The 25,101-nt window shown below is 51.8% G+C and overlaps 1 protein-coding gene across 11 annotated transcripts in view; it reads left to right on the forward strand.

Moving 5' to 3' along the window:
- The window catches only part of CELF2 (CUGBP Elav-like family member 2), a 607,444-nt gene that overhangs the window by 551,989 nt on the left and 30,354 nt on the right, over nt 1-25,101 (forward strand). For all 11 annotated transcript variants that reach the window (XM_059183789.1, XM_059183788.1, XM_059183786.1 and 8 more), the window contains 3 exons: nt 2,738-2,896; nt 6,578-6,641; nt 17,323-17,457. In XM_059183789.1, coding sequence (XP_059039772.1) covers nt 2,738-2,896; nt 6,578-6,641; nt 17,323-17,457 — 358 coding nt within the window. The remainder of the gene's footprint in view (nt 1-2,737; nt 2,897-6,577; nt 6,642-17,322; nt 17,458-25,101) is intronic.

The following is a 25,101-nucleotide window of genomic DNA, read 5'->3' on the forward strand; positions in this document are numbered from 1 at the left end:
TTTCCTTTCAGTGCAATGCATTTTTAAGACACTCACACCCCCCTACCTGAAGGCGAGCTCAGGTGAAAATCGGCCACAATAAGAGATAATTAGCAGGATTTGAAATACCTAGGGATCCAGTCTTGTACGACGTGCAGTCACACTTGATGCTGTGTTTGTCCCCCACTTTCTCTCCGGCTGCTCCATTATTGGGATCGGTCTGAAACCCAGCCACCCTTCAGTTTGGAGATCAAAAAGTATGGTTAGGGAAGGAAAAAAAAAAAAAAGAAAAGTTTTCACCTGTATTTATTAACTTCCATACATGTGCCTCTGTAATCATTTTTATTTCCTGTAATTTAGTGATTGGTACCTTAGATGATTTTTTAACCTAAATTCTTTCAGCTCTAACCCCAGTTCCTCCATCAGGGCCCCCTGAGTCAAGCTGCAGAGGACGCTGGTCTGTGTTCTTCTGTGTTCCCGCAGGGAGAGAGCTCGGGAACGTAGCACAGACCTGGGTATGAACCAGAACCAAAGAAAAATAGGGCTCAGAATGAAAAGAATCTGCAGGAGAGAATCGGGCATATTCATTCTTAGGAAATCCTTGACCCTTTGGTATTGACATCTGTAATTTTTTTTTTAATCAAATTTGGTACAACTTGTTTTTAAATCTGGAACACCCAGGCTCAGACAGAGGGACCCTCAGACATTGAAATTTCTCATTGAATTTTAAAAATATTGACATTGAAATGGAAGACTTTATCATATGCCAGTCACATTATAGTTGTACAACCGAAGTTTGTTGGATTTTTTTTTTTTAACTAATTTTGTTATTTTCAGGACTCTGGCTCACATCTTTAACCAAGATGTATTATCTAAGATACTTGAATTCAAAATGATTTGAATGTTAAAGTTTAAAAGAACATGTTCTTTAAAAAATTTTTATATCATACTTTCTGTTTTTCCACTTTCCTCCAATCGGCTTAAACAAGTTATTTTGGACCTATATTTTGCTTCTTTATCTTTTTTTTTTTTTTTTTAAGGAAGAAAAAAAAACAGTAAAGGTACTCAAGGTACTCTTAGGAGGAGATGCTATGATTTTTTTATGGAACAAATTAGACACAACAGTAACAGCCCTTTCCATACAAAACTCTCCCTCTGTCTAATTTCCATCTTCAGAGTATTTTGCTCTCTTTCAAGCAACGAAGTGCTGAAATATGGAGCAGAAGAAGAAAAATGAAGTATAGATTTTTTTTTTTTAAGTGGTGGAAAGATTATTTTCACGCGGTTGACTGACATTTAACGTTCTGTCCTGTGGCCGCGGCTACGTGCTGAAGACCGGGACGCTGCAAGTTCCAACTGAAACCAGCCACCTCGCTTTTCGCACATTTTTTTAAAATTTTGCTCCTAACAGACATGGTAGCCACACATACTCACAGCTACATCCCCAGTAACTACTCAAGGTGATAAGAAAAAAAGCACATGCAGGTTTGTTTTCTAGGAGAAAGAAAAATGACCCAAGGGGAAGGGAATAAGAAAGAGAGCTCTTTTAAGTCGGAATATAAAATTTCTGAGAGGGGAGAGAGAGGTCTATTATCATGCTGAGTTTCAATGAAAGTTTTGTTTGTTTTTTTTAATCACCCAGGTAGAATGACTTCTTTTTACCTCCACAGCTTTAATGGTGATGAGATGTGTAGGCAAGCCCTAGGAAGAGAGAGGGAAGGGTGAGGAGGGAGGAACTCCTGTCTCTGCCACCTGTTGGCTGAGGGGCGAATGTTCCAGAGCCGCTCAGGGAGGGACGTCTTCCTGCTGGAAACGCAGACCCTTAGTATCCCTAATGAGTTTCTCCATCTCGGACATGAATTCATTCTAGTCTGTATCCCTTGGCCACGCACTCCCCCACTGCCCCTACTCGCTGCCTTTTAAAGGGAACAGAAACTGAAGAGAAGCCCCTAGAACGGTGAGCTCCATTGACGAGAGAAGCCAGGGAGAGGCCTCCTGCCACGTCCCGCACAGCTGCTTTCACTAGAATACGCTGCAGAGACTGGCGGGGTGCAGGAGCCCTAGGTGCGGGGGGTAGAGTAGATACATTCGAGAAGGGAGAGAGGCCTCCCTGGGCCGCTGGGCCGGGCCTGCGCCCTCAAGCTCTCCTGCTCCCCCATCCACGTTTCCTAAAACAAAACCCTCCTCTCCCATCTCTACTGCTGCGTCGGGAGGACTCCCGCGCTCCAAAGTCCAAAACAGCAGCCCTGGCAATGGAAAGAGGGAAAAAATAAAGACGAGAACGAGGGACATGTTCCTTCCCAGCACGGTATCTCTCCTTCCTGTCCCCCGCGCCTCCTCCGCCCGACAGGCAGACACACAGACAAGTCTGTCTTGCAGGCAAGCGAACCATGAAGCTTCATTAAAGAACGTTGATAAGGTCTCTTGTCTCTAAGGAGGTCCTGGGAAGGTTGGAGGAAGACACGCGAAGACAGGAGGCGAGGCAGTGTAATAAGCAGAGCAAGAAAGCAACTGGCTTCACCGACCGCCAGATCCCCCGAGAAACCAGTGGCAGTATCTGGAATTTTCGGTTGATGGTACTGGTCAGAGAAGAAGAAGGAATATCAGGCCATTCAAACAAACAAACAAACAAAAATCCTTCCAGAAGGTTCCATGTGCTCCTAGATAGTTGGGAGAGCTAGGTCCAGTGCTGAGTGTCATGGGAGGATTCAGCCAGGCGGTAACCCCCCTCTTCACTTTCCGCTGTGTCTGACCACAGGGCTGCTCCTCGCCCATCGTAGTGAAGTTCGCGGACACTCAGAAGGACAAGGAGCAAAGGCGCCTCCAGCAGCAGCTGGCCCAGCAGATGCAACAGCTCAACACTGCCACCTGGGGGAACCTGACGGGGCTGGGCGGACTCACCCCACAGTACCTGGCGGTAAGTGCCCGGCCGGGGCCAGCGCCGGGTCCCCGAGAGGGCAGAGGGGGCCGTCCCCGCTGTGGCCTCCCCAAAACGCCTCGCGCCCCCCCCCACACACACACACAAAGTTCTCAAAAGAGTTCTGGGTGGGACCGTTTCGAATCTGGGGAAATGATTGAGATCAGCGTCGGTGCCCGGTAGTTGTCCGAGTTAACTCGAATAGCATCAGGACGTGACTCCTTCTGGCCTGAGGTCCGTTGAGCCAAGACCCACGAGGCCGTTTCCAACCACTGTTTCTGAGACCTTGTAACGTCTCGCATGACAGGGGGTGGCACGCTTGAGGACAGGCTAGCGACCCCGAGGCCGGTCTGGCCGGAGAGGTGAGCACAGTCCATGCCGGGACCACCACCAAAGCCCCCTTGGCCTGGCCATTCGGTGGTCCTGGCCCTTCCCTGTGGAACCACAGTGACGAAATCAAACGTTTCTTCATTGGTTTGGGACCCAAACATGAGATCCTATTTCGGGGCAGATAAACCCAATTCTTTCAACCCCCCCCCCCCCCCCCCGTAAAATACCATGTGTCGCTGTGGAATACAGTTCCCGTGGCACAAGCTAAACCTCGCACAGACCAATGACCCCCCCACCCCCCGCCGTGGACGTGGCAGGATCCTCGGGTAGCCTCGGAGGGGCCCTCGTGCTGACCTCAGTGCCCGTGAGGCGGGAGGCAGCTAACGGGGTCCAGGTGTTTATTTGTTTCTAGTTGACCCCCACGAACCCGTGGTACCCTAGCCCGCGCTCCTGCTTCGGCTCCCGCAGGCTGGACCCCCCCAACTGACGACTGTAAATTTGCATCGCGAGTTTGGGGCTGGTGCCCTGGCCTGTCCCGTGTGCCCGTGTGGGGCGCGTGCGTGTGTGTATATGCGTGTTCTGTCCTGATTCTGCCACTTGGCACTTGAACTGTCCCCCTCGGGACCGCGGGGTCCATTAGCCTGCACAGCTTGCACGACAGCCCCCCTACCGTGAAGGGTAGGTCAGGGGAACGGGCCGGTGCAGGCGAGGAAGGAGGCTCCAGGAGCTTTTGCAACCTCACCGAGCCCGAGCTGCTGGCGCGCGGGGACTCCTGCCCTCTGCTGTGGCTCCCGTTCCTCTCTGTGCCCGCCCGGCCGTGCTCAGGGCAGTCTGGCTGTTAACACCTCCTAGTGCACGTTTGCTCAGCGAAGGCGGCGCCTGCTTCTCCCATCTTCGCTCGCGTTGTTAGTAAGAGCATTGACTGACTTTTCCGTTGCCTTTTGGCCATTTCTGAGTCCTAGCCACAGAGACCCCGGGAGCGATTGCATCAGAGGTCTTGCTTAAAAAAACCAAACAAACAAAAAACAAAAAACAACCCAGATTTGCTCTGCCGTATTGTTTTCTTGGTCTCTCTGTCTGAAATTTAATGAAACAAGAAAGGAATCTTGTTGATGCCTTATGAGCTGAACAGTCATTTGTTTGCCCCAAACTTGTGCTTTTCACTTATTCATAGACCATCTGTTTGTGAATACCAGAATTGGTGTCCGAGATGGATGTCAGGCTCACCTTTTCATGATTTCTAAGAATCCAGCTTCCTGCTCCACCGTTTCTAAAAACCCAGACTCCTGCGCCTGTCCCCCAACTTCCGGCCCCTCTCCCACGCCCCACGGCAGACGACTGTCTCTAGCATGTGTTTCTTTGACCACAGCTGCACATTGTTCCGTACCCTGAAAAAGAATTCATCTCCACATCATTTATAAAAACATATTTTTCTATGATCTGAATGACGTTTGCTCCTACTGTGGGCTTTCATCCATTCTCGACCATGTGCATTATGTCCCTTTCCGTTGGAAGACCCATTTCGTCGGAAGAGCCCTTGGCTTTCTAGGCATCCCCTGCTTGTGGGATGAAGGGTTTTTGACTCTGGCCCACCAGAGAATGGCCATCCGTGGACAGAATCCTGGGTGATATAGTTCAAGGCCACCCCACATACTTCCACATACCTCATTAGGTATTATTAATTCCTCAAAACAGCTTCAAAGCTAATTTAATTTTACCTCGCTTTAATTTTTAAACATACCTGGTAGGAAAGAGAGTAAGGGCTTATAACCACCAGAGAATGGGAAACCCATGAAATCAAATCAAAATAAGGAATTTCTGTCCATGCAAAGAGTTAATCTCTAACTTCTCCCTCCTCGCCGTTCCCCGTGTGTGTGTCTGAGTCTGTGTGTAACCCTCGGCAGCGCCTTTCAGCAAGTCAAAGGGATGAGTAAACATCACAGATGTTGCTCTGGTACCTGTCCCTGCTGACCCCCTTACCATCATGGTAATCGAGACTCGGGCCAGATCGGCCACTGGATTCTGTTCCACTTGGTGCTTCTCGGCCCCTGGATGGAGCCCATTTCTGAGTCCTGCCTAGCTGTAGACTTCGCTTGCTAGTCTCCTGCCGCCCTGACCCAGAGGAGGGACTCTCTGTGTGGCTCTGCCATGCTCCAAACAAATTCTCAAAGCTATTTGTAAAATCACAAATCGGTCGTGTCCTCCTGAGCACGTAGTATCATCACATTTCTCAGTAACAAGTCTGGTGAACCTGGGCCTCCCGGTGTCTGAGGACTTTGGAGCGAGGATAACTAGATGCTCGCTGCTCTGTACGGCGATGTCTGTCTTGATCTACCTTCCCAAAAAGCAGGTATCAAAAAATTTAGGTCAGGGCGCCTGGGTGGCTCAGTGGGTTAAGCCGCTGCCTTCGGCTCAGGTCATGATCTCAGGGTCCTGGGATCGAGTCCCGCATCAGGCTCTCTACTCAGCAAGGAGCCTGCTTCCTCCTCTCTCTCTACCTGCCTCTTTGCCTACTTGTGATCTCTCTCTGTCAAATAAATAAATAAAATCTTAAAAAAAAAAATCTAGGTCAACAGTACGGCCCCCAAGTTAGCCTCTAATTCAGCTGAATTGGACCAGTAAAGGAGCACTTGAGGACAGTAGGCACAGGCCTTTATCTTGGGGTGCCCGCTGACTCGGGGGGGTGAGATGTGTTTTCGAGTGCACCAGGGAAAGATGCCAACGCAGGGATCTTGTGTTTTGAAAAGCAGCTGACCTACCTGTCAACGCCCAGTGTCATTGTACCTTACACCAGACACTTCTAAATTCTGGCCAGTCATATGTCCCACCCACCCCCCCCGCCAGTGAAGACCAGCTTCAGGTGGTCCCAGGTGTCCCTGGGCAGCCGTGCACAGGTGCGTGTGTGCGTGTGTGTGTGAGAGAGAGTAGTTATCGTGGTGATGTCTCTCTTGTCCCAAGAGTCCGTGAAGCCAGGCGCTCCCTATGGAGGACGAAGGCCACTGAGCTGTTAGACCGAGGGATGGGCCTCGGTTGACGGAGCTGCGCCGTGGCGACCACCAGGCTACAGGGAGCCCGCCTCAGTCACGCCGCATTAGTTTCAATGGATGTAACACCTGTCGTTAAAAAGACCAAATGGATGGTTTTAAGGCAGCAGTGGTACTGAGTTTCCCCAGTGTCTGTGCTTCTTAATAGAGATTAGACGTGAATATGGATTTACAGCCCATGAATAGGAAGCAGCACGCGACTGTATAAACGCACAGGGAGCTGGACAGCTCCCCCCTACCCCTTCCAGAAGCTTCCTCGTCCCGTGTGCACTTTGGTCTGACGGTCCACTTCTCCCTCCCTTTGCAGCTTCTACAGCAAGCCACCTCCTCCAGCAACCTGGGTGCGTTCAGTGGCATTCAGCAGATGGCTGGTAAGTCGTGATGCGTGTCTTTGCTTTGGACCGTGCTGTTGGCTGGACTTGGGTGGCTTCCGAGGGCTAAGAAGACAAGCAGGGAAGAAAGAGGGAACAGAGAGCAGGAGAGCCACGAGCAGCACTGTGGGCCTTCGGACTCACGTGTTACCGTCAGAGTCCGGGGCTAGGGAGCTGCCCTCCACCTCAGACCTCTCCAGCCAGGGCGGGGAGGTGGGGAGCAAGGGGCTGCGAAGCCTGTCGTAACCTCCAGAGTTGTTTCCTATTTTGCTATTTTTGTTTTTTGATGGGATTGATTGCTGGGGAATTTCCAACAAGATTGCTTCTATCCAGGGCAGCCAGAATGATTGACGGGCTGCTGAAATTTTAATAAGAAGCAGTCAATAAATATTCTGACCTCCATAATGAGAGCCAAGATTGCAGGCCTATCTTTGATACAGTTTGCAATCCCCTGATAGCCGTAGACAATTAACAGGGTGCATTTCTTTTCTTTTTTTTTAAACTTTGGTACCCTCGGTTGACAGAACTGTGCACGAGAAGCTTTTATGCACAAGTATAATCTTTGTTCTTGAGAAAATCAAAGCGGGGCTGGATTTGAAAGCTGGCTCATGAAGGATTTCTTTGTAGAATGAGCTGCGTCAGTAGTAACCCAGGTGCGATGATTAGTGAAAAGTCACTCCTAAGGCGTCACCTTCTGGGCTCTGACCCTAACTTCCGCAGGGCTCGAGAAGGTGGCCCGCACTGTCTGTCAGAACACAGGTGCCGTCCACCTGCCCTGAGGGCCAGCGAGGGAGCACTTCCCTTATTTGGTTCCAGAAAGATGCGGGAAGTGAGGGCAGGAGAAGAACAGAATTTTGGCATGTTAGAATCAAGCGCCATTTGTTTTTAACAAAGGACACCCTGACTCAATGAAATGAAACCTTGAAGGTATAGAATAGAAGCCAGATTTTTTTTTTTCCCTGTCACTGTGAAAACACCTTTTTTCTCATTTCTTTTTTTTTTTTTTTCCTAAATAACTATTCTTGGTTTTGTTTGATTGTTTCACTTTGAATGTATCTGGAAGGACTTCCTCCTCACGTGTGCTCCGTGATCACCAGCCCAGCCCTCCCCCGTGGCCCCACAGACTAAGGGGAACCTGTTGTCTGACAGGATATGTTGGTCTACAGTTAAAAAAAAAAATGCAGAATTATTCATTGGGCTTTAAATCTCATGACAATGCCAATGTGTTTTATTGTAATACTGCTCTCAGTTTACTAGGGGGAAAAACATGTTAAAATGGTAAGTAGTTCAGTCCTTCAGCAATATATTTATGAATACGGTTTGGGAGGCTTGCCTTGGATCTAAGGATCACAGCAAATGGTTAACGTTTAGTTCTACAAAGGGAATTGGAGAGACAAAAGTGGAAAATACTCAGGGAGTGCTCTGTGTTTTCAAGGGAAAATCTCCAGATTATGGTTCTACAGGAAATACAAAGATTTGTCATATTTTCAACCAATACAACATTTATTTTCCCCTCTAATAGTATGGACCCACCCAGATCCGAAATTAGGATCTTTCCTTAGAGGAAGCCTCCGGCTCTCCCACTCCCAGTTAAATTATGCAGAGGTCACTGGGTCCTGAGGCGACAGCCGAGCGTGTCGTCCCCGGTGGACAGAGCGCCCTGTCGTTTTTCAGTGCCCTGGCTCCTCGGTCTCGCCAGCCACAGGTCAGGATGGTGGCATTTACATGCTCTGTGCGCTCATTTAAAAACTAAAGCTATCCAGGAGTCACCTTAGAAGGTCCATGGAGCAGATGGCTAATTTAAAGGCAGTCTGTAAGCACTCTGGGCCTTCCAGAATATCCCTTTCTTGAACCTTCAACATATAAAATTCAGCACACTAAGACTGCACAGGCTGTGAAATCACATGCTGAGTGGTCCATTATCTACCATCACCTTGAACACTCCGAGTATCAAGGATGTCAATGTCAGGGCTCCATCTGCTCGGTGATTTCCAGAAAGGTGGTTTCTTCATTCCTAGGGAAAATCCAGCTGCTTCCTCCTGAGTATTTGAAGCACGGTGGTTTGGACTATATATTCTATATATTTTCTGCCAATAAAATCAAGTTATAAGGCTTCCTGCTCTTTCGTCCTCTCCTGAAGTAGGACTTCGCTCCTGTCTTTGCCAGTCTTCCGGACCAGCATTACAAAGTGAAATGGTAACAGAAGTACCTCTCTGAAGGAGGTTTCCCTGGGACACCCAGATGGCTTAGTCCATCGAGCATCTGACCCTTGATTTCATCCCAGGTCATGATCTCGGGGTCGTGAGATCAAGCCCCTCACTGGGCTCTGCACTCAGCACAGGATCTGCTTGAGATTCCCTTTTGTCCTCTGGCCCCGCCCCCTGCTGGCTCTCACACTCTTCCCTTCTCTCTCTTAAAATAAGTAAGTGAATCTTTAAAAAATAAAGGAGGCTTCCCTGATACCCCACAAAATATGGGAGGGGTACCCTAAAGCCCTTTCTTCTTTCCTCACCACCTTCCCCAAACGCTCCCAAGCCATCAGGCCCCAAGAGGCGCTCGGCCTGGCTCCGCTGAGAGGTGCTACTGACTATTTCCGAGTGGACAGCTGAATACATGTATAAATTGACAAACACAAATTGATATTTTGGATACATTCCCAGGGGAGCTTAAGTTAAACGCCCTATTTTTTCAATGGAGAAATTTGACCTTGGCCTTAGCTCCTGAGCGGAGAAAACATTACGTAAGCTAATGACAGCATCTTCACGGTTGGGTTGCCGAGGATTTGGCAACCGTGGGTTCACGATCAAACATGTGGCCAAGCACATGGCCCGCAGCGTCTGGTGAAAGCGATAGGAAGAAATCCAAGAGGCCGTTTACCCCAAATCTCACCCGAGGTTCAAATGCTTATTGAGGGCTTGAGATAAGGGCCCAGTTCGAATGGGAACCTACATGATTCAGACGCAGTTTTTATGTCTTACGGCATAAAACATACTCGAACTTTAGTGATCTAGCTCGGAACACTACCACCAGAGAGAGAGAAACATCATTCCAGAAAGCAGCAATAATATTTTGTGAACAACTCTCAATATATAATAGCCTGTCCTTCGGGAAATTGAAGTTTATCACTAAAGTCTAAAAATGTCTCATTTGAATGAGCAAAACACTTTCTGTTTGAGCGGAAAATAAAGCCACAAAAGGAAAAACATTTTCGACAAGGCATGAAGTATTGGTCTCAATAAAACGGAATGAGGCATCGGCTAGTTTCCCCAAAGTGACTGACCATTTCCCTTTCAAACTGAAAAGAACTTCACATGTGTTTCATAATTTTATGGAAGGGAACCTTTACTGAATATGGAATTTAAGAGCAGAAACTAGATCAGGCTCAAATCTGTAGAAGCCAGATGCTTTCACCTGTACTGCCTGTGTGTCCTTAAAGTTGACTGATTTTATTTTGCCGCTTAAAACCTCTAAGAAAAACTTGTCCGTTTCTCACCCAACTGTGACATTTGTCCCAGGAATTTCTGAAATCTCAGAAACTTGGGCTAAGAGTCTGGATTTTTTTTTTCTCTCCCTGAAAAAAGAATTAGGGAAAAGTGACTTTTCGGTCAATAATTTTTTTAGAACCACTGTCCTCTCAAAAGAGCATCGCATTCAATAAGCAAGGGTCCTATTTCACAGTTTCGTTTTTAACAGTGCTCCTTGCAATTACCACAGTTTATCCTCACTGCATGCCAAGGACAAAACCTGCACTTCGTTACTCTGTTGCACTTGAAAAACTGAAGTGGGAAATGTTAGATAATAACTCTGTGAGACCCGCTGGACGGACTGACGTCCAGAGTTCAAGGAATCACAGGCGTCTTGCTTCAAGGGCGCGGGGGGCCGCCGAGGATTAGAGGGTCATGAACACACTTGCCCATGTCACTGTGCTGGGACACAGCAGGTCCAAATTTCCAGCACATCCGAGCCCCGAGCTCCGGACCACCCCAGACATGGTGCACCTGTTCTCAGCAGGTGCAGAGGTCTGTCCACAGACACACAGACTGCAGTGACCTTCCCCTGCACACGGTTTCACGGGCCAAATCACGAATCCAAGCCACAGATCAGTAATGCAGAGAGCTCTCCAGAACGCCGCAGAAAGAAGCAACAGTCCCAGGAAAGCTGCCTCCCTTCCTTCTGGAAGGCAACGCACGTGTGTTCAGAGCGGGCTGTTTGGTGTTGGGGCAGCTTTGTTTTGTTTTGTTTTTTCCCAGCATGCGGAGGTGTTATTAAAGAAATTAAAGATTTACAGAGCTCTGACGAAGAAGAGTTCATCTGTTGATTCACGGAGCTACGACCAAAAAGAATGTATCTGTTGATGGACGAGAGGAAAGGGCTGCACTTGGCGTCGTCCAAGATGGTGGCAATGATTCTCTTCCAGAACATCCGGCCTGAGTTTTAAAAGTCACAGTGAGAGTTTACAGGGCACCGTTCTTTGCTTAAAACAACATACGCCCTCTTCCTACATGGGTGTGGGATCCTGCCTCTACAGAAGGCCGTCCTGGAATGTCTGTGACAAGAGGACAGGACGGGAGATGTTTCCAGAAGCTGGTGTCCATGTTCCGCAGCGCCTGGGTTGTGAGGGCTGGGCTCTGGATTCGAGAAAGCCTTCCTGGAGCAGAGCTTCCCACTCTCTCGCTGCAGACGCTTCCGCGAATGTGCTAATAGGCCTTATGAGAACATTCCATAACCACCCATCTGTCACTTTTTAACAGACCTGATTGGCAAGCACTTGTAACAACTGACATCTGTTCTCGCTTATTGATATGCAGATTTATGGTAATTGCTATGAACAATAAGACACAAAATTACCTAAGGTGAACATTAAATTAAATTTTCATGCCCTTCTCCTTATAAATAATTTTTTTAAATCTTAAATTTCAAGTAGGCATATTGCACATCTGTTCTGTACATCATTTCTTCGTCTGGAGAAGGATTTTTCTTTTCCCAAGTAATGAATGAAAAGTTGAATGCCTGCATTCCCCCTAATTTTTTTTTTTTTTTTAACCATCTTGGTCTTGGCACGCTGTGGGATTTCGTAAAATGTATTTAGATGTTTTGTATTTCTAGTCACCCAGATTGTCGCCCCTGGCTTGCGTGGGGCCCCTCGGAGCAGAGGGCTCGGTGAGGTGGAAAGCTCTTGCTCTGCCGGGGAGACAGCTGATCCCGGGTGCAGCGGGCTCTTCAGGTGCCCCTTGGGTATCACCAAGTGGCCCGGCGGAGAGGGTGACCAGAGGGCCGGTGATCTAGAAGAGAGCTGAGAGAGGAAGAAACAGAGTGGCTCACACACCCCAGAGACAAGAAAACGGCAGGGAAGAACCAAAACGGGGCCGCAGAGAGCGCCAGGCGGCCTGCAGCCAGGGCCACCAGTATTGGCTGGGCCCGGAGGGGGCTGGAGCCCAGGGAGGACCGCGCAAGCGCGTGTGGTCAGAGAGCCAGAGCGCCGCGGACAGCCTGGGGTGGTGGAAGCAGGAGAGGGTCGAGGCACAGAGCTCCGGGCGCTGCTTTCCCTACTAAGGGCAGATGCCTTTTCTGGAAGCAGCGTGGGCCCCCCAGGCCCTCAGTAGGACCGACGGCGTGTGTGATGTCCGCCCGGGCTGGGGGAGCCGGGGAAGGGGCAGGAAGAACCTAACATCCACCACCTGGCTTGTGTGCTGTTGGCAGGGAAGGGTCCAGATGCCTTGGCCTGGGGACACCTTAGGGGGTGTGCCAGCCGCATTTGGAAGGCCCCCAGCCCCCAGAGGAGGCTGTCTTCCTGGAGGGACCCACGAGAGGACGAGCCTTGGGCCTCCGTGGGACCGGACAGAAGGCCATGTACCGGGGAGCGGAGCCTCGCTGCCCCGCGACCAGGCCACAGCAAGCCCCGCAGAGGGGCCTGACCCGCCGCCTTAGGCCCCTGCCTGGGTCCCACCTCAGCCCGGGAGCTCGGGGAGAGCCTCTGGCTCCTTGGGCTTCCTTGCTCGGCCTTTGTGCATCGGTTTTTGTCTGGAGCGGGCGCTACAGCCGTTTCTGGCCTCGGGTTCCCTCCTCGGCACAGTCTGTTCGGGTCCCCATTGCCCCCCGGGTCCGGCCGCCCCAGCCGGGCCTCGGGCCTCTGGGTGGGTGGGAGTCCCCAGCTCCCGGGCGCCCCCCCTCTGCCCCCCAGTACAGCCGAGGGACACAGCCCTGCGCTCCGGGCTCACGGGAAAGCGGTCCGGGCCCATGTGGGCCGCGGGGAATCGGGAACGGAAGAAGGGGGACACTGGGGGGTCGGTGACGGGCAGGAGGGAAGTCACAGCCCAAAACGAACGCGGCGGTTCGGCGATGTGGGGAAGGAGGCGCAGGCGGTTCCTGGTCCCCTCCAGGCACCGCGCCCGCCTGGGACCCTGCGCCCCGGCCTGGCTTCTGGGACCCGAGCCTGGAGCCGAGCGGGGAGCGCGGAGAAGGCCGCTGGTCAGCTCCGGGGCGTCCCGCAGGCCCAGCCGCACCCCTGCAGCACCCCCGTGTGCGCCCCTGCCCCTGCCCCCGCGCCCCGGGCGTCTGCTTGGGAAACCCCGTGTCCCACCATCCCTCCCTCCTCCGCCCCTTCGCCCGGAATGTTCTGGGAGCAAAGCTGAGAGACGAGCGTGGATCACAAGCGCCCTGAGGAGGCGGTGGCGGCGGGGCAGAGGGAACCAGCGGGACCCAAGGCACACAGGGAGGCCTTCGTGGCAGGGACGGCCCGGCCCCTGTGAGGGGCGCCACCTCCGCAGGGTGGTCCTCCCCGGGGCTCTGTGTCCTCGGCGGGTGCCTTGGTCCCCGGGCCGGTTGGGAGCGCCGCTGGTGCCGGGGGCGAGGGCGCGTGTGAGGCCGGAGGAGCCCGCCCGGCCCGCGCTGTCTTCCCGGCGCCACTGTCCTCCCTGCGCCGGCAGCGCCTCCAGGACACAGTGGCTCTTGTCGCCGGGGAGAGCCCCGCGGCCCAGGCCCTGCCACACAGGACAGGTGGAGGAATGGAGGCCTCTGCGTCGTCAAGGAAAGCAGGGATGGGGAGGATCCGGCCTGGGAACCGCTCCTCCTCCAGAAAGTGGGCGAGGAAGCCGCCACCCCTCCACCTACCGCCTCGAGCCCACGGAGCCCGCACTTCTCGGTGGGGACGGGGCTGTGGCCCTCCCAGCGTCAGCACGCGGGACTCCGAAAGGACTAGAATGGGAGGAGTGGCGTGATCCTTTGCGGGGGGGGGGGGGGGGGGGGCTGCCTCCGTCAGTTGCCCAGTGCTGTCCCGGGTTCCTCCCGTCCCATCAAAGACCAGAGAGAAGGAGCTATGAGTCTGGGACCTTCTTCCAGCAGCAGATGAAGTGGGACTCCGCTCGGGGCCTTGGCTTCTCCTTGCTTTCTGGGGGGCACACGTCATCTGGTCTTCACTCGGTCCCTAGTCCGGCGGTGGGGGGCTGGCCTCGGGGCCTCGGTACCTGCTGAACGTCGGACAGATGTGTCGGGGGCTGGGCGGGGAGAGAGTTGGGAAGATAGGTAGAGAGATGACGGAGTGAATGGACAGATGGACGGATGGAAGGTGGGTGGACGGACAGACGGATGAGCCGCAGGGATGCGGGCTCCTCCTGCTTGCTGCATCTCTCCCTCGAATCCTCCTTTTTCCCCAGGCCCCTCAGATGCTGGCCCTCCTGCTGACCTGTCCTTCCCACTGTCCCTCTCTGTGGCTTCCTTGGGCCCATGTTTTTGCTTTCCTTGTGTTGTGATTGTTGAGCACAGTCGGCCCCCCACCCGCTGTGGTGCCCCAGAGCCGAGGTCCCTCTGCCTGGCCTGCTGGGTGGAGGCAGGGGAAGGTGGACTAGGACAGCAGAGTCCCCTGAGTGGTGACACGTGGGAAGAAGGGTCGAGGGGGATCCTGAAGGTGACACACCCCGAGTGTGAGCAGAAGAGGACAGTGGAATGGAAAACTGGAGTATTGTCAGCAGGGCCCCAGCCATGCCAGTGGTGAGATAAGGAAGATGCATTGTTCTAATAAATATTTGGAGACTGGATTAGTGACCGTTGTGGAAAACAGTCCATAGGGAAAGCCGTGCTAAATTCTGAAGGACGAACAGCAGAGAAAACCACAGCTTGTGTGGGTCTGCGGGTGGTCCTCTTTGTTGTGGTTCATGGGAATTTCATGTTGGATGCCCCTGTCCATTCGTCCTGCGCGGATTCACCCATCGCCTGCTGCGCCTACAGCTGCGAGTGTGTGTCTGTCTGCACAGGCGGACAGACAAACCTTAGCCCTCAGGGAGCTCGGTATCTAGTTACGGGGGTGAAAGGTACACACCCATAAGCTCAAGGTCAGATGTGGCGAATGCCACAAGTCAAAAACAGCGAGACCAGTGACTTAGAGCACACACGAAAGGGGTGTTGAATGCAGACTCGGTCTTCAGAGGGAGGCTGTGCGGGGTGGTAGGAGCACTGCCCGGGTTCAGGGGCCCACAGCCAGCTCTCTGCTGTCAGGCCTCAGCCCAGGACCTGAGTCTCTGAGCCAAAGCGTGGGCTAAGTTCTTTGGAGTTCTGGAATCCCCTTTGCGGGCCACAGCCCGCATCAGGGGCGGGTCAGGGGAGCGGTCTTGGAGGCCAGAGGAGCTCCGTGGGACCGGAACCAGGAGACAGGCTCTGCTTACCATCAACTCGTGCCAGGCGGGTCCCGTGGGTTTTCTTCGCCAGCACAGCCAAGTGTCGGGAATATAGTCTGGTTATGGGGTTTGTGCCATTAAAGCATCAGAAGTACCCTTAGCCACAAGAGGGCCAAGAGGGGACTGATGGGTCAGAAGGAACATCCCGCACTGCCCCCAGCATCACTCAGGGCCCGGGCCCGTCAGCCCACGCAGGTGTGAAGTGCACTCGAGCCCCTGGTGGCCGCTGAGCCCCTCACTGCGTCCAGGTGGGTCCGTGCCGAGGCCGGGTCTGTGCCTCCCCCATTTGCCTCAAGTACCCCCAGAAAAATAAGACCACGCTTCCTCAAATCCCACGTCTTCATAAGGATGACCCTGTCTGACCCTGGATCAGAGGGAAGGGGAGTGAGCTCTGGTGCCAGTTGCACTGACCGGAGGAGACAGGGTTGCTGGGAGGCTGCCCTGCGCTCACAGAAGTTAGCAGGATTCCACAACTGCCCGTGTCCGGCGTCTGCGCGTCCCCAGCCCCTAAGTGGATTTTGAAATCAGGTGCTTGGCTCTCTCCTAAGCCAAGGCGGCCGGATGTCTCCGGGAAGAAGACAGGGTGATGTTTTGAACAACATGAAGAGCCATTTTGCGGCAAAGACATCAGGAAGTCTTTTCTGAGTAGGACTTGTGACTGGGGCAGCCAGGCTGGGGGAGCAGGATAAGCGAGCCCCGCGGCCGTGCTCTGAGCCATGCTTACGCAGAGGGCTCCACACTGTGGCTGGGGGCTTACACAGGAATGTTGCTAGAATATTCCATCACCACTCACTCCACCACCACCCCCAACATAGAAGGAAGCTGCGATCTGGCCAGTCTCTCTAAACCAGATTAAATTTGCGCAGTCGGCATGTATTAAGTACCTGGATTTGAGACATGAGAAGAAGGTAAAATTAAGCGGATTACTTAAAACTAGCATCTTTCTGTGTAAAATCCCTCTGTGTGGGGAGAGAACCATTGTTGCCTGCTTCTTGAATGTGCTTTAGTGGGAAGTGAATCATGAACAAAGACTGAATGTTCGGAGACCCTTGGGGTGAGAAACAGAGGTGGGGAGGTGATGCGGGCATGACCCCCAAGGCCTTTCCAAGGTCAGGCAGCCTCCCTGTGACACCCCCAGATCTCAGCTGACCCCACCCTCGTGTTCCTGCAAAGTTTTACTTCTCTCTGCTGCTCTTTGCTTCATTTTTCAGTAGCTAGAGATCCGTTCTGGTTAAACACGGTCCTTCTCTGAAACCCAAAAATGCAAATACAAGCACTTCGCAAATAAAAATAGGACGGGCATTGCCGTTTTTATTCCTTCATTTTCTTATTCATAATGTTTTGTGAGTTCCTACCATGGTCACGTTTGAGTTCACATTAACAGTGAGTGTGGAGCGAGGGCATCGGTGGCGGTTGTGACAGTGAGAGTCGTAAGGGCAGTGTTGGCGCTGGGCCCATCACGGTGTTGGGCGATCTGCGTTCTTCGTCTCATTTAATCTGCGCGCTGTCCTTGGCCGTGAGGAGCTGAGAACAGTCCCAGTCACTGAGCAGGAAGCGCAGAGGGGAGCCAATTCTTCCGAGTCCCCCAAGCTGGTAAAGTGGCAGAGCCAGGAAGCCCATTCAGGTTCCGTCCGAGCAGGAGGAGCGTTTGACTTTGATGTCCCCAGTGGACTAACCGGGCGGCCCGTCCTGCAGCCACCGGGCCCCCGACTCACGGTTTCCTGACAGGGGGTGGCCTGTGCACACACACGATCTCTTCCTGTCCTTCCCAGTGATGTCTGCGGCCCTGGGAGGCGGCGGTTGGGGACCGGTCCTGGGCGAGGACAGGCAGCAGGGCGCACAGGCGGTGGCTCCGCTGGGAAGCGTGGTGGCGCCCTGTCACCAAGGCAGCTGGGCAGAGCGGGCCATCACAGCGCCTGCTGCCCGGGGCCCCTGCTCCTGTCGCTGCCCCCGCGTTTGGAGCCGGGCCAAGCAGGCCTCTTGCTAAAGTGGCGTCTCTCTTCCCCCCGCAGGCATGAATGCTCTGCAGTTACAGAACCTGGCAACGCTGGCGGCGGCGGCGGCCGCAGCCCAGACCTCAGCCACCACCACCAATGCAAACCCTCTGTCCACCACGAGCAGCGCCCTGGGAGCCCTCACCAGTCCCGGTAAGGGGGTGCCCTCCCTCTGGGGACACGGGGCGGGGAGTGGGGGGACTGTGTCTGGAGGGGGCACCCCGGCCTTCAGGGGTACGGGGCTGCTGGCTCGCTGTAAGGTTTCTTAAAGACTCGGGGTGTGAAGGCCAGTGCGTGCGGTTTTCCAGGGCATAGGAGGGAGTGTTCTGGAAGGGTCTCTCCACCACCTTGCTGGGGGCATCTCCCGCTCACTCCGGCCAGCGCCACTCCATCCGGCGCCTTGAGGAAGGGCCTCCCTCTCCCCGTCTTGTTTGCTCGGCCATCTTTGTTGTGCTCCTTAGCACTTCCAGAACATTCTGTTGCATCTCAGAATCCCACGTTGTTCCGGCGTTCTGTTTCACAGCGACGGGGTCCTGCCCCCCGCTCGTTTGCTTTTACAACACCCGCTCTGGGGAGGACCGGCCTGGGATGCCCCATCGCCTTCTGGGCGAGGCAGTTGAAAGTCTTTCTCCTCAAAGTGTTGTCACCTTATTCAAAAGCAGATGCCATTTTTCTTTTCATCTGAGCCAGATGTAACGTGGTTGCCTGGATACCATGATTTGTGTCTTAAAAACTGTCTTGCTGGCTTTCCTTCGTCTGGAGTCTTCTAGGCCTTGACAGATAAGCTCCGGCGCACACCTCAGGCGTGGAGGCCGAGGCCCAGCACGGGCCCCGCGGAGCCCATGGGCCCTGTGCTGGCTCTGCCGCAGCATTGCCGGGAGCTGGAGGAGCCCCCGGGGGCGAGCACGGGGCTGGCCTTCAGGAGAACCAAAAATTCGAGCTGCACCCGGCAGGCCGGCTTGCTTAAGGTTTCTGGCCGCAGGAAGCAGCGGGGCTGCCCAGGGAGCCCGCGCCCCCCAAGGAACCACAGCCCGTGGCCTAGTGATGAAACACTGGGTGTTGCACGCATTTCCCCACTGCAGGGACACATTCGGGGACACGTAGGCGAGGCCCCGGGGACTCGTCCTCACATCCTGTCCTGTCCCAGCCACAGCACTGAGGAGTGTTGACTTTGTTCTGTAAAATGTCTTCCAAAACGTGCCATCACTCTCCGCGGGCCTCGTCTGGAGCAGTCGATGGTCTTTCCAAAAAATCAACTTTCACCCCATTTCTTTGTTTTTTTTACCTCCAGCAAATCAAGTCACAACTCTACTGCGCAGTACATAGACTTGTTACTTAAGTAAATTCTCCAGTGACTGTGTTTAAGAAACAGACTTCTTCAGGGCGCCTGGGTGGCTCAGTAGGTTCAGTGTCTGCTTTCAGCTCTGATCATGGCCCTGGGGTCCTGGGATGGAGCCCCGCGCCCTCGGGCCCCCTGCTGAGTGGGGAGCCTGCTTCTGCCTCTCCGTCTGCTGCTCCCCCTGCTTCTGCTTTCTCACTATCTTTCTCTGTCAAATAAAATCTAAAAAAAAGGAAAGAAAAGAAATAGACATCTTTGGCGTAAACTCCCATTTATAAAAATAGTCGTGACTTTTCTTAAAAGCAAGCTAAACATTTTGACCTCGCTAATTTGCCTCTTTTATAATTCAGATTGAAAAGCATTTTCTTAAATGAGGATGTTTCTCTCGCCTATGAGGACTATGGAACGACTACATTGAAAGAGCACCAAGTGTCATATACCAGAAGCGGATATCTTTAACTCTGTTTTACTTGGAGAGAGAAAAAAAAAAAAAAACTAAAAGTCATTTATAATCTGTTTGCTCTTTATTTGCTTATATAAAAATGAAGAGGATTAGGTGTTTAAAAAGAGAAAACCATGTCAGCTGTATTTGGCAAAAGGAAGTGATTATAATTTTTCCACCCCTGGTCTTCATCTTCTCTTCCTTTTATCAAGAGCAACCACAGAAACTGACCACATCGTTGGCAATAAGGCAGAGAAAAAAAGAAAACTTGTCCTTAAATGGCAGGGGGGCCGTGTAGCCCCCAGTTTGAACCTCCAGCCCTTAAAAACTTTAACTTGGAGATGTTCAGTGCTGTAGTGACATGAAAATTGTTCTGCCATTCCAGAGACAGGCCATTAGCATAAGAGGACATTTTGGCTAATGGTTTGTGGCCTATCGTTTGCTTGTGAGAGTTCATTTGACTTTATTAAAATATGCTCTCCCATTGTGATATTTGGGCTGGAACGTGCTTGGGCTCTGGGGAATCAGAACCAATATTTGAACATTTCGTTCTTTAAAAGAAGACATGTCCGTTTAAGAAGGCAAGTGCAGAGAGACTGCGAGCTGGTCGGGGTAGACCGTGGAGTTGGTAGATAACCGCTCCGAGGGGCTGTCTGATGCCAGGCCCTGGCCCGGGTGCAGGGGGGCGGGGGGACCACAGCAGACGTGCTCCCTGCTCTCGGGTAGGTCCCACTTGGTGAGGGGATCTCAGACGATAAGCAGTTCAGTGCGCCCCATGTGCGCCAGGCCACGCGGCGCTGTGAGGCCAGCCTGGACAGACCGTGGCGGAGAGTGAAGGAAGCTGGAGGAGGCTACCTGGTTAGCTAGGGAAGGGACATTCAGGCATAGACAGAGCACGCCGGAAGCTGGGAGGGAACTGGGGCCATCGCTCCCCAGCAGGGGAGCTGTGGCACCCGGAGCAGAGAGGAGGGGGGCCGCCACGTCCCTGGACCCAGCGCTTTCCATCCAGTAGGGTCACCAGCTCGAAGACATTGGAACCTTCTTCCAGCGGTGGGGGACTCAGACAGCTGAGGAAGATGGCCTGTGTGTTTCAGGAACTTTAAGCACATGTGACCATTTTCAGGTTTTTCCTGAGCTCTTAATGAAAGGGAAAATGTGTCCTGAGATCTGTTTTCCTTCTCCCCATAGCAGAGCGTCTTACCTTTGCTCTCAAAGACGCATTCTGCCCTTCCAGAAATTCTGCTGCGGTACCACTGAAAGTGGTTTTTCTCCTCTCTGTTGAGCAATGCTTTGCATAATAGCTGAAAGTATTTCATTAGAATCCTGAAGTGTAGCAGCAGCCCCGATTTTAAATCTACATTTCAATTATTTTTCTTAAGCGTAACTAAAAAAAAATCTGGCATTTAAGTGAAAGTAAATGATTTGTCTAATTTCCATCAGGGACTTTTTCAAAGTCACAGAAAATGTGGTTGGTAGAATTCATGACCGTCCACTTCATCAGAACTATTACCTACAATCTAAAAGGGGTGCGACGTAATTCCCAAGGCCAATGCCATTATTTATTTTTAAATAATAAAAAACAGGACCTGCCGACATTATACCCCTAGCAGTCCAGTCCATCAGTGAAAGGCACAGAGGCGCCATCGCATGGCTCCCACACGGGCCCTGGCTTTACCCTGCTTTCAGAGATGTCCCCTGTACCTCACACAAGTCCATCTTGAAAGGGAAGGGACAAGTCAATCCCCCAAACTATTAATTTTTTTTTAATAATTGTGAATTTATCATTTCAATTTTGCATACCCAGGCATAGTCTCCCTACAGCATTATTATAAGTGATTTTAAACAGTCTCTGCTTTAAAACATGAAAGATTAAGCTTTAATTTTTGTTAAAAAAAAAAAATCCCCTTAGACAATAAATAGGTTCCTTTGTCTCATGGCCTTGAAATAAAAATTAAAATAGTTTAAATTGCCCATGGTTAGAATAAGTGTTTCATGCAATTATCAGATGGTAGTGAATAAAATTAGAAATTAAATCATGAAAGAATAAAAACCAGGTAAATGCATATTACGCCTTTTATGGGTTCCTCACGGGTCTTTCAAAGCCTAATTTAATCGTGTTTCTTGTCTTTTATTTTGATATGATAATTTCTCCTTTGTTTACTTCATTCTCTTAATTAATTCTTGGGTCATTTCCTCTCCAAATTTTGAACCTGTTTTGGAGGAGTGTGTCTCTGTGTTGGTATAAAGAAGAAATTGTCTACAAGGTGTGCAGTGAGGGCTTAAAGATGATGCTGGTCTTTCTCCTGCTCCTGGGCTTGTTTTTGCCTGGGGCTTTTGACAGCTCGGGAGGGGGCATTATTATTGCCACACAGGCACGTGTCTTTGGCATTTTCTGTCTCAAACATAATATTGCATTCATGTACCCCGTTATTCCACTGACCGTCTTCTGTTTTGTTTTTAACATATTTTAAAATTCTCCAAATGCTTCCATAAGTGCGCTCGATCAGGCACACAGTTCAGGATAGGAGATAATTTCTTATGAAATTATTAAGTATATAAAGCCTTTTAAATGTAGGGGAGGATGTTTCCCATTCCCACCGTTGGCTTTTCAAATAGTTCCCCCTTTAAATCCAAGGCACTATCTCTTCCTCCAATCTTCAGAAGGTCACCTGCCTCCTAGAAGGCTGTGACCAACACAGTCTTGAGCAAACAGCCCCAAGGAGGGGTTCTTAGAGCTCACGGAGCCTGGAGTTGTTTCCCTGGGATCCTCACTGCCCGGGATCCTCAGGTCAGAAGGACCGGTGGGTGGTTATCCTCAGGGTCACCCCAGAGGCTGTGTGACCAGAGGCACTTGTGTATCTTTAGGAGTGCCCTGCGGGTGTCCGTGTCCCCTGAAGAGGTGTGATGGGGCTCAACCCCCCTCCCCCACACGCCGGGGCCGGGAGCATCCGGTGGACTGTGATGGGGCCAGGAGACGGGCAGACACGCAGTGGGTGCTGGGCGAGGCCATCTCCGCCGAGGCCGCTCCAGTGACCCCACCAACCCCGGGAAGCCTGAGAGTCAATCCCCCGCCCCCCCCCCGCCCCCACGACCCGGCCCACCGCACCTTTCCTGGCCTCTTGCAGACTGGCCTCCAGGCTGGATGTGCGTCTCATCTGCCTGCAGCCAGGCGGTTCTGGTTCCTTTTCTGGAACATCCTTTTTCCCGGTCGACCCGCCCCGGGATGAAGCTCCGGTCATCCCTTTGTGCTGTCACAGCAGCCGCCACATCCGCTCTGGCCCTCATCCGTCTTGCCCATGTTGGCAAAACAAAACAGATCTGTCGCTTCCCACGTGCTCCGGCGCAGCATGGAGGGAAGCAGCCCGCTTGGCGCGGCGCTTGGGGTGCTCCCTGGCCTTCCGCAATGCCACAGCTCCCCTCCAGCTAAACCAGGCCATTCGTCCTCCCCAAACACATGGTGGGCCTTGATGCCTTATTCTCGGCTGGATGTGCCTTCTGTTTCCTCCTATGAGAATCCCGGACATCGCTGATTTGTGGTGGCCTCAGTGCTTGGAAAGTTTAAGGGTATAGCTGTCAATATGGTGTTCTTAAGGCACATCCTAAAAAGTATAGTTTACACTAAATTAAGCTGCAGGAAAGGAATGTTTTCTAGTAATTGATTAAAAATGGCTTTATTAATACTCAAATACTTTTTTAAAAAAGATTTTATTTATTCTATTTGACAGAGAGAGATCACAAGTAGGCAGAGAGGCAGGCAGAGACAGAGGGGGAAGCAGGCTCCCTGCTGAGCAGAGAGCCCAATGCGGGGCTCGATCCCAGGACAGTGAGATCATGACCCGAGCCAAAGGCAGCGGCTTAACCCGCTGAGCCACCCAGGTGCCCCACTACTCAAATACTTTTAAGAGTCATTGCAAATGCCCCCTCTGCCATGAAGCCCTCCAGGAGGAAGTAAGTGCTTCCACGTTTCATTTCGTGGATAAATATTTAGCTGGTTCTAACCCTGAGCTCCCTTAGATTTTCCTTATGGGTGGAGAAGGAAGGGGAGGCTGCAGTGTCAGGCAAGGAAGAGGCTTCTAGAAAAACCATCTACCCCTCGGGGCCACCCCGGTATTCTTCTCTTACGGTACTGAACACTCCATGGAGCGTTTCTGTAGGTTGGCTGTTTGGGCACATGCGCCGTCTCTCACTGTCCAGACAGGAAGTTCTTACAAAGTAGGAAGGGATTATTTACTTGTAACTCCCCTGCTCCGGGGACCCTCAGATGGGTCACCTGCGTCACGCAGCAGGTGACGATGTCGTGAGGCAGGTGTTGTAAAGCGTATGTTTGGCCTAGTACAGCGGGCCCATCTCTAAGCAGGAAGCTGGCTCTGCCACGGTGACGGGTGACAGGGTTCCCACACCCACCTTCCACCCAGGACCCGGGGCTTCCAGAATCCCAAAACAGCCACTCCCTCCCAACAAACACTCCGGCCTGACAGGTTCCTGAAGACCCAACCCGACCAATCTCCATTAGTACAAAATCACGTAAGACATTTTCTTATTCTCATCATTTTACAAAGATCACCTTTTGAAATATTCTGATGTTGCGGTAGAAGCGGGAGAGGCTCCCATCAAAGAAAGGCATTTCATTTTGTCGCGAACCATCTGCTCGAGTGCGGGCTTTTAAGAGCATGTCCTCAGCGCCCTGAAGTATGTGCGCCTCACTGGGCCACTGTCGCCCTCCAGGCACCAGCGCTGCTCAGCGACAAGAGCCCCGCCAGCTGTCCAGGACGCTCCTGCTTACACGGCCCCCAGCCTTGACCTGCATCTCGGACCCTCCCATTTTCCTCCAGACGCTCATCTGTTTTCACTGCTTGTTACCAAAGAAAAGTCTCAAAACAGTCGGTTTTCCCCATCATCAGCTACACTTTTTAAGTGTTTTAGTCAGAAAGGTGGTTAAAATTGGCTATTTATTTGTGGGGTTGAATCTAATAGCTTTCCACCCTATTGCTACCAAAAGAGAACGGACAGTCCCATTCTTTGCTCACATCCTGCAACCCTCAACGATTTTTTTATCTAGAAGGTTTCTGTGTGTTAACTTGTTCCTGACATTACGGGACTCACTTTATTTTCATTGACGCTAATGGAGTCGAATGTGATGTAAAAGCTCCGTAATGACATGTCACCATAGTAACGGTAATTTTCTGGATATATTTTTTCATCCATTCTACACACATTTGCTGAACGTCTCCTGTGCACCTGGGACTGTTCTAGGCATTTGAGACCCATCACCGTGGACAAGGGGGAGTAGCCCCTGACCTGTGGCAGACTGCCGTCTCTGGACAGTTCCTGAACTGCTTTAAGGCTTCATAAAGCTGTGCCTGAGGGGTAGAGACCCCCACTTCTCTGCAGAGCTCGGACTTACGCAAGCCAAGTTCACCTGTGCCCTGAGCCCTGCTTGTCCCGTCTTCCCCAGTGCGGGGAGGTGGACAGGTCCTGCGTGCGTGCCTAGGGCTGTCTCCCCCTACCACTCCATGCTTTGCTCCTGCCTCATTTTGGGTACACTTGCTAATATATTCAGATACTGGCTCTCATTCTTTTTATGTTGACTTGGAGTGGCTCTGGAACCTGTGCTGAGCCCAGGATTAGTGATTCATCATAGATCGTGTTCTGCACAGTCTCCTATATTGTGCGGTAGACCCACGTCCAATCCGGTGGTGATGTGTGTACAGGCTCAGAGGTATATTTTCTGTACGACACTGTGAGATCCTTTTCCCACTAAACTACCTATGTTGTGTCTGATATAGGCATATTATTACTGCTAGCACTGGCAAAAAGCATGTATTAATGGCTTAATTGTATTTTATATCAGTGGGAAAAGTAACCAACTTTTGCAAACAAAAGTTGCCAGTCACAGCTTCCCAGGGGTTTATGATCTAAGGTCCATGTTTTAAGACTTGAAAGCAACAAAGTAAGAACATTTAGGTCACAGATGGTTTGATCCCATGAGCCGCTATAAACTAGATGCAGTGGTCAC

This window comes from Mustela lutreola, chromosome 8 (genome assembly GCF_030435805.1).
Source record: "Mustela lutreola isolate mMusLut2 chromosome 8, mMusLut2.pri, whole genome shotgun sequence".
Lineage (NCBI taxonomy): Eukaryota > Metazoa > Chordata > Mammalia > Carnivora > Mustelidae > Mustela > Mustela lutreola.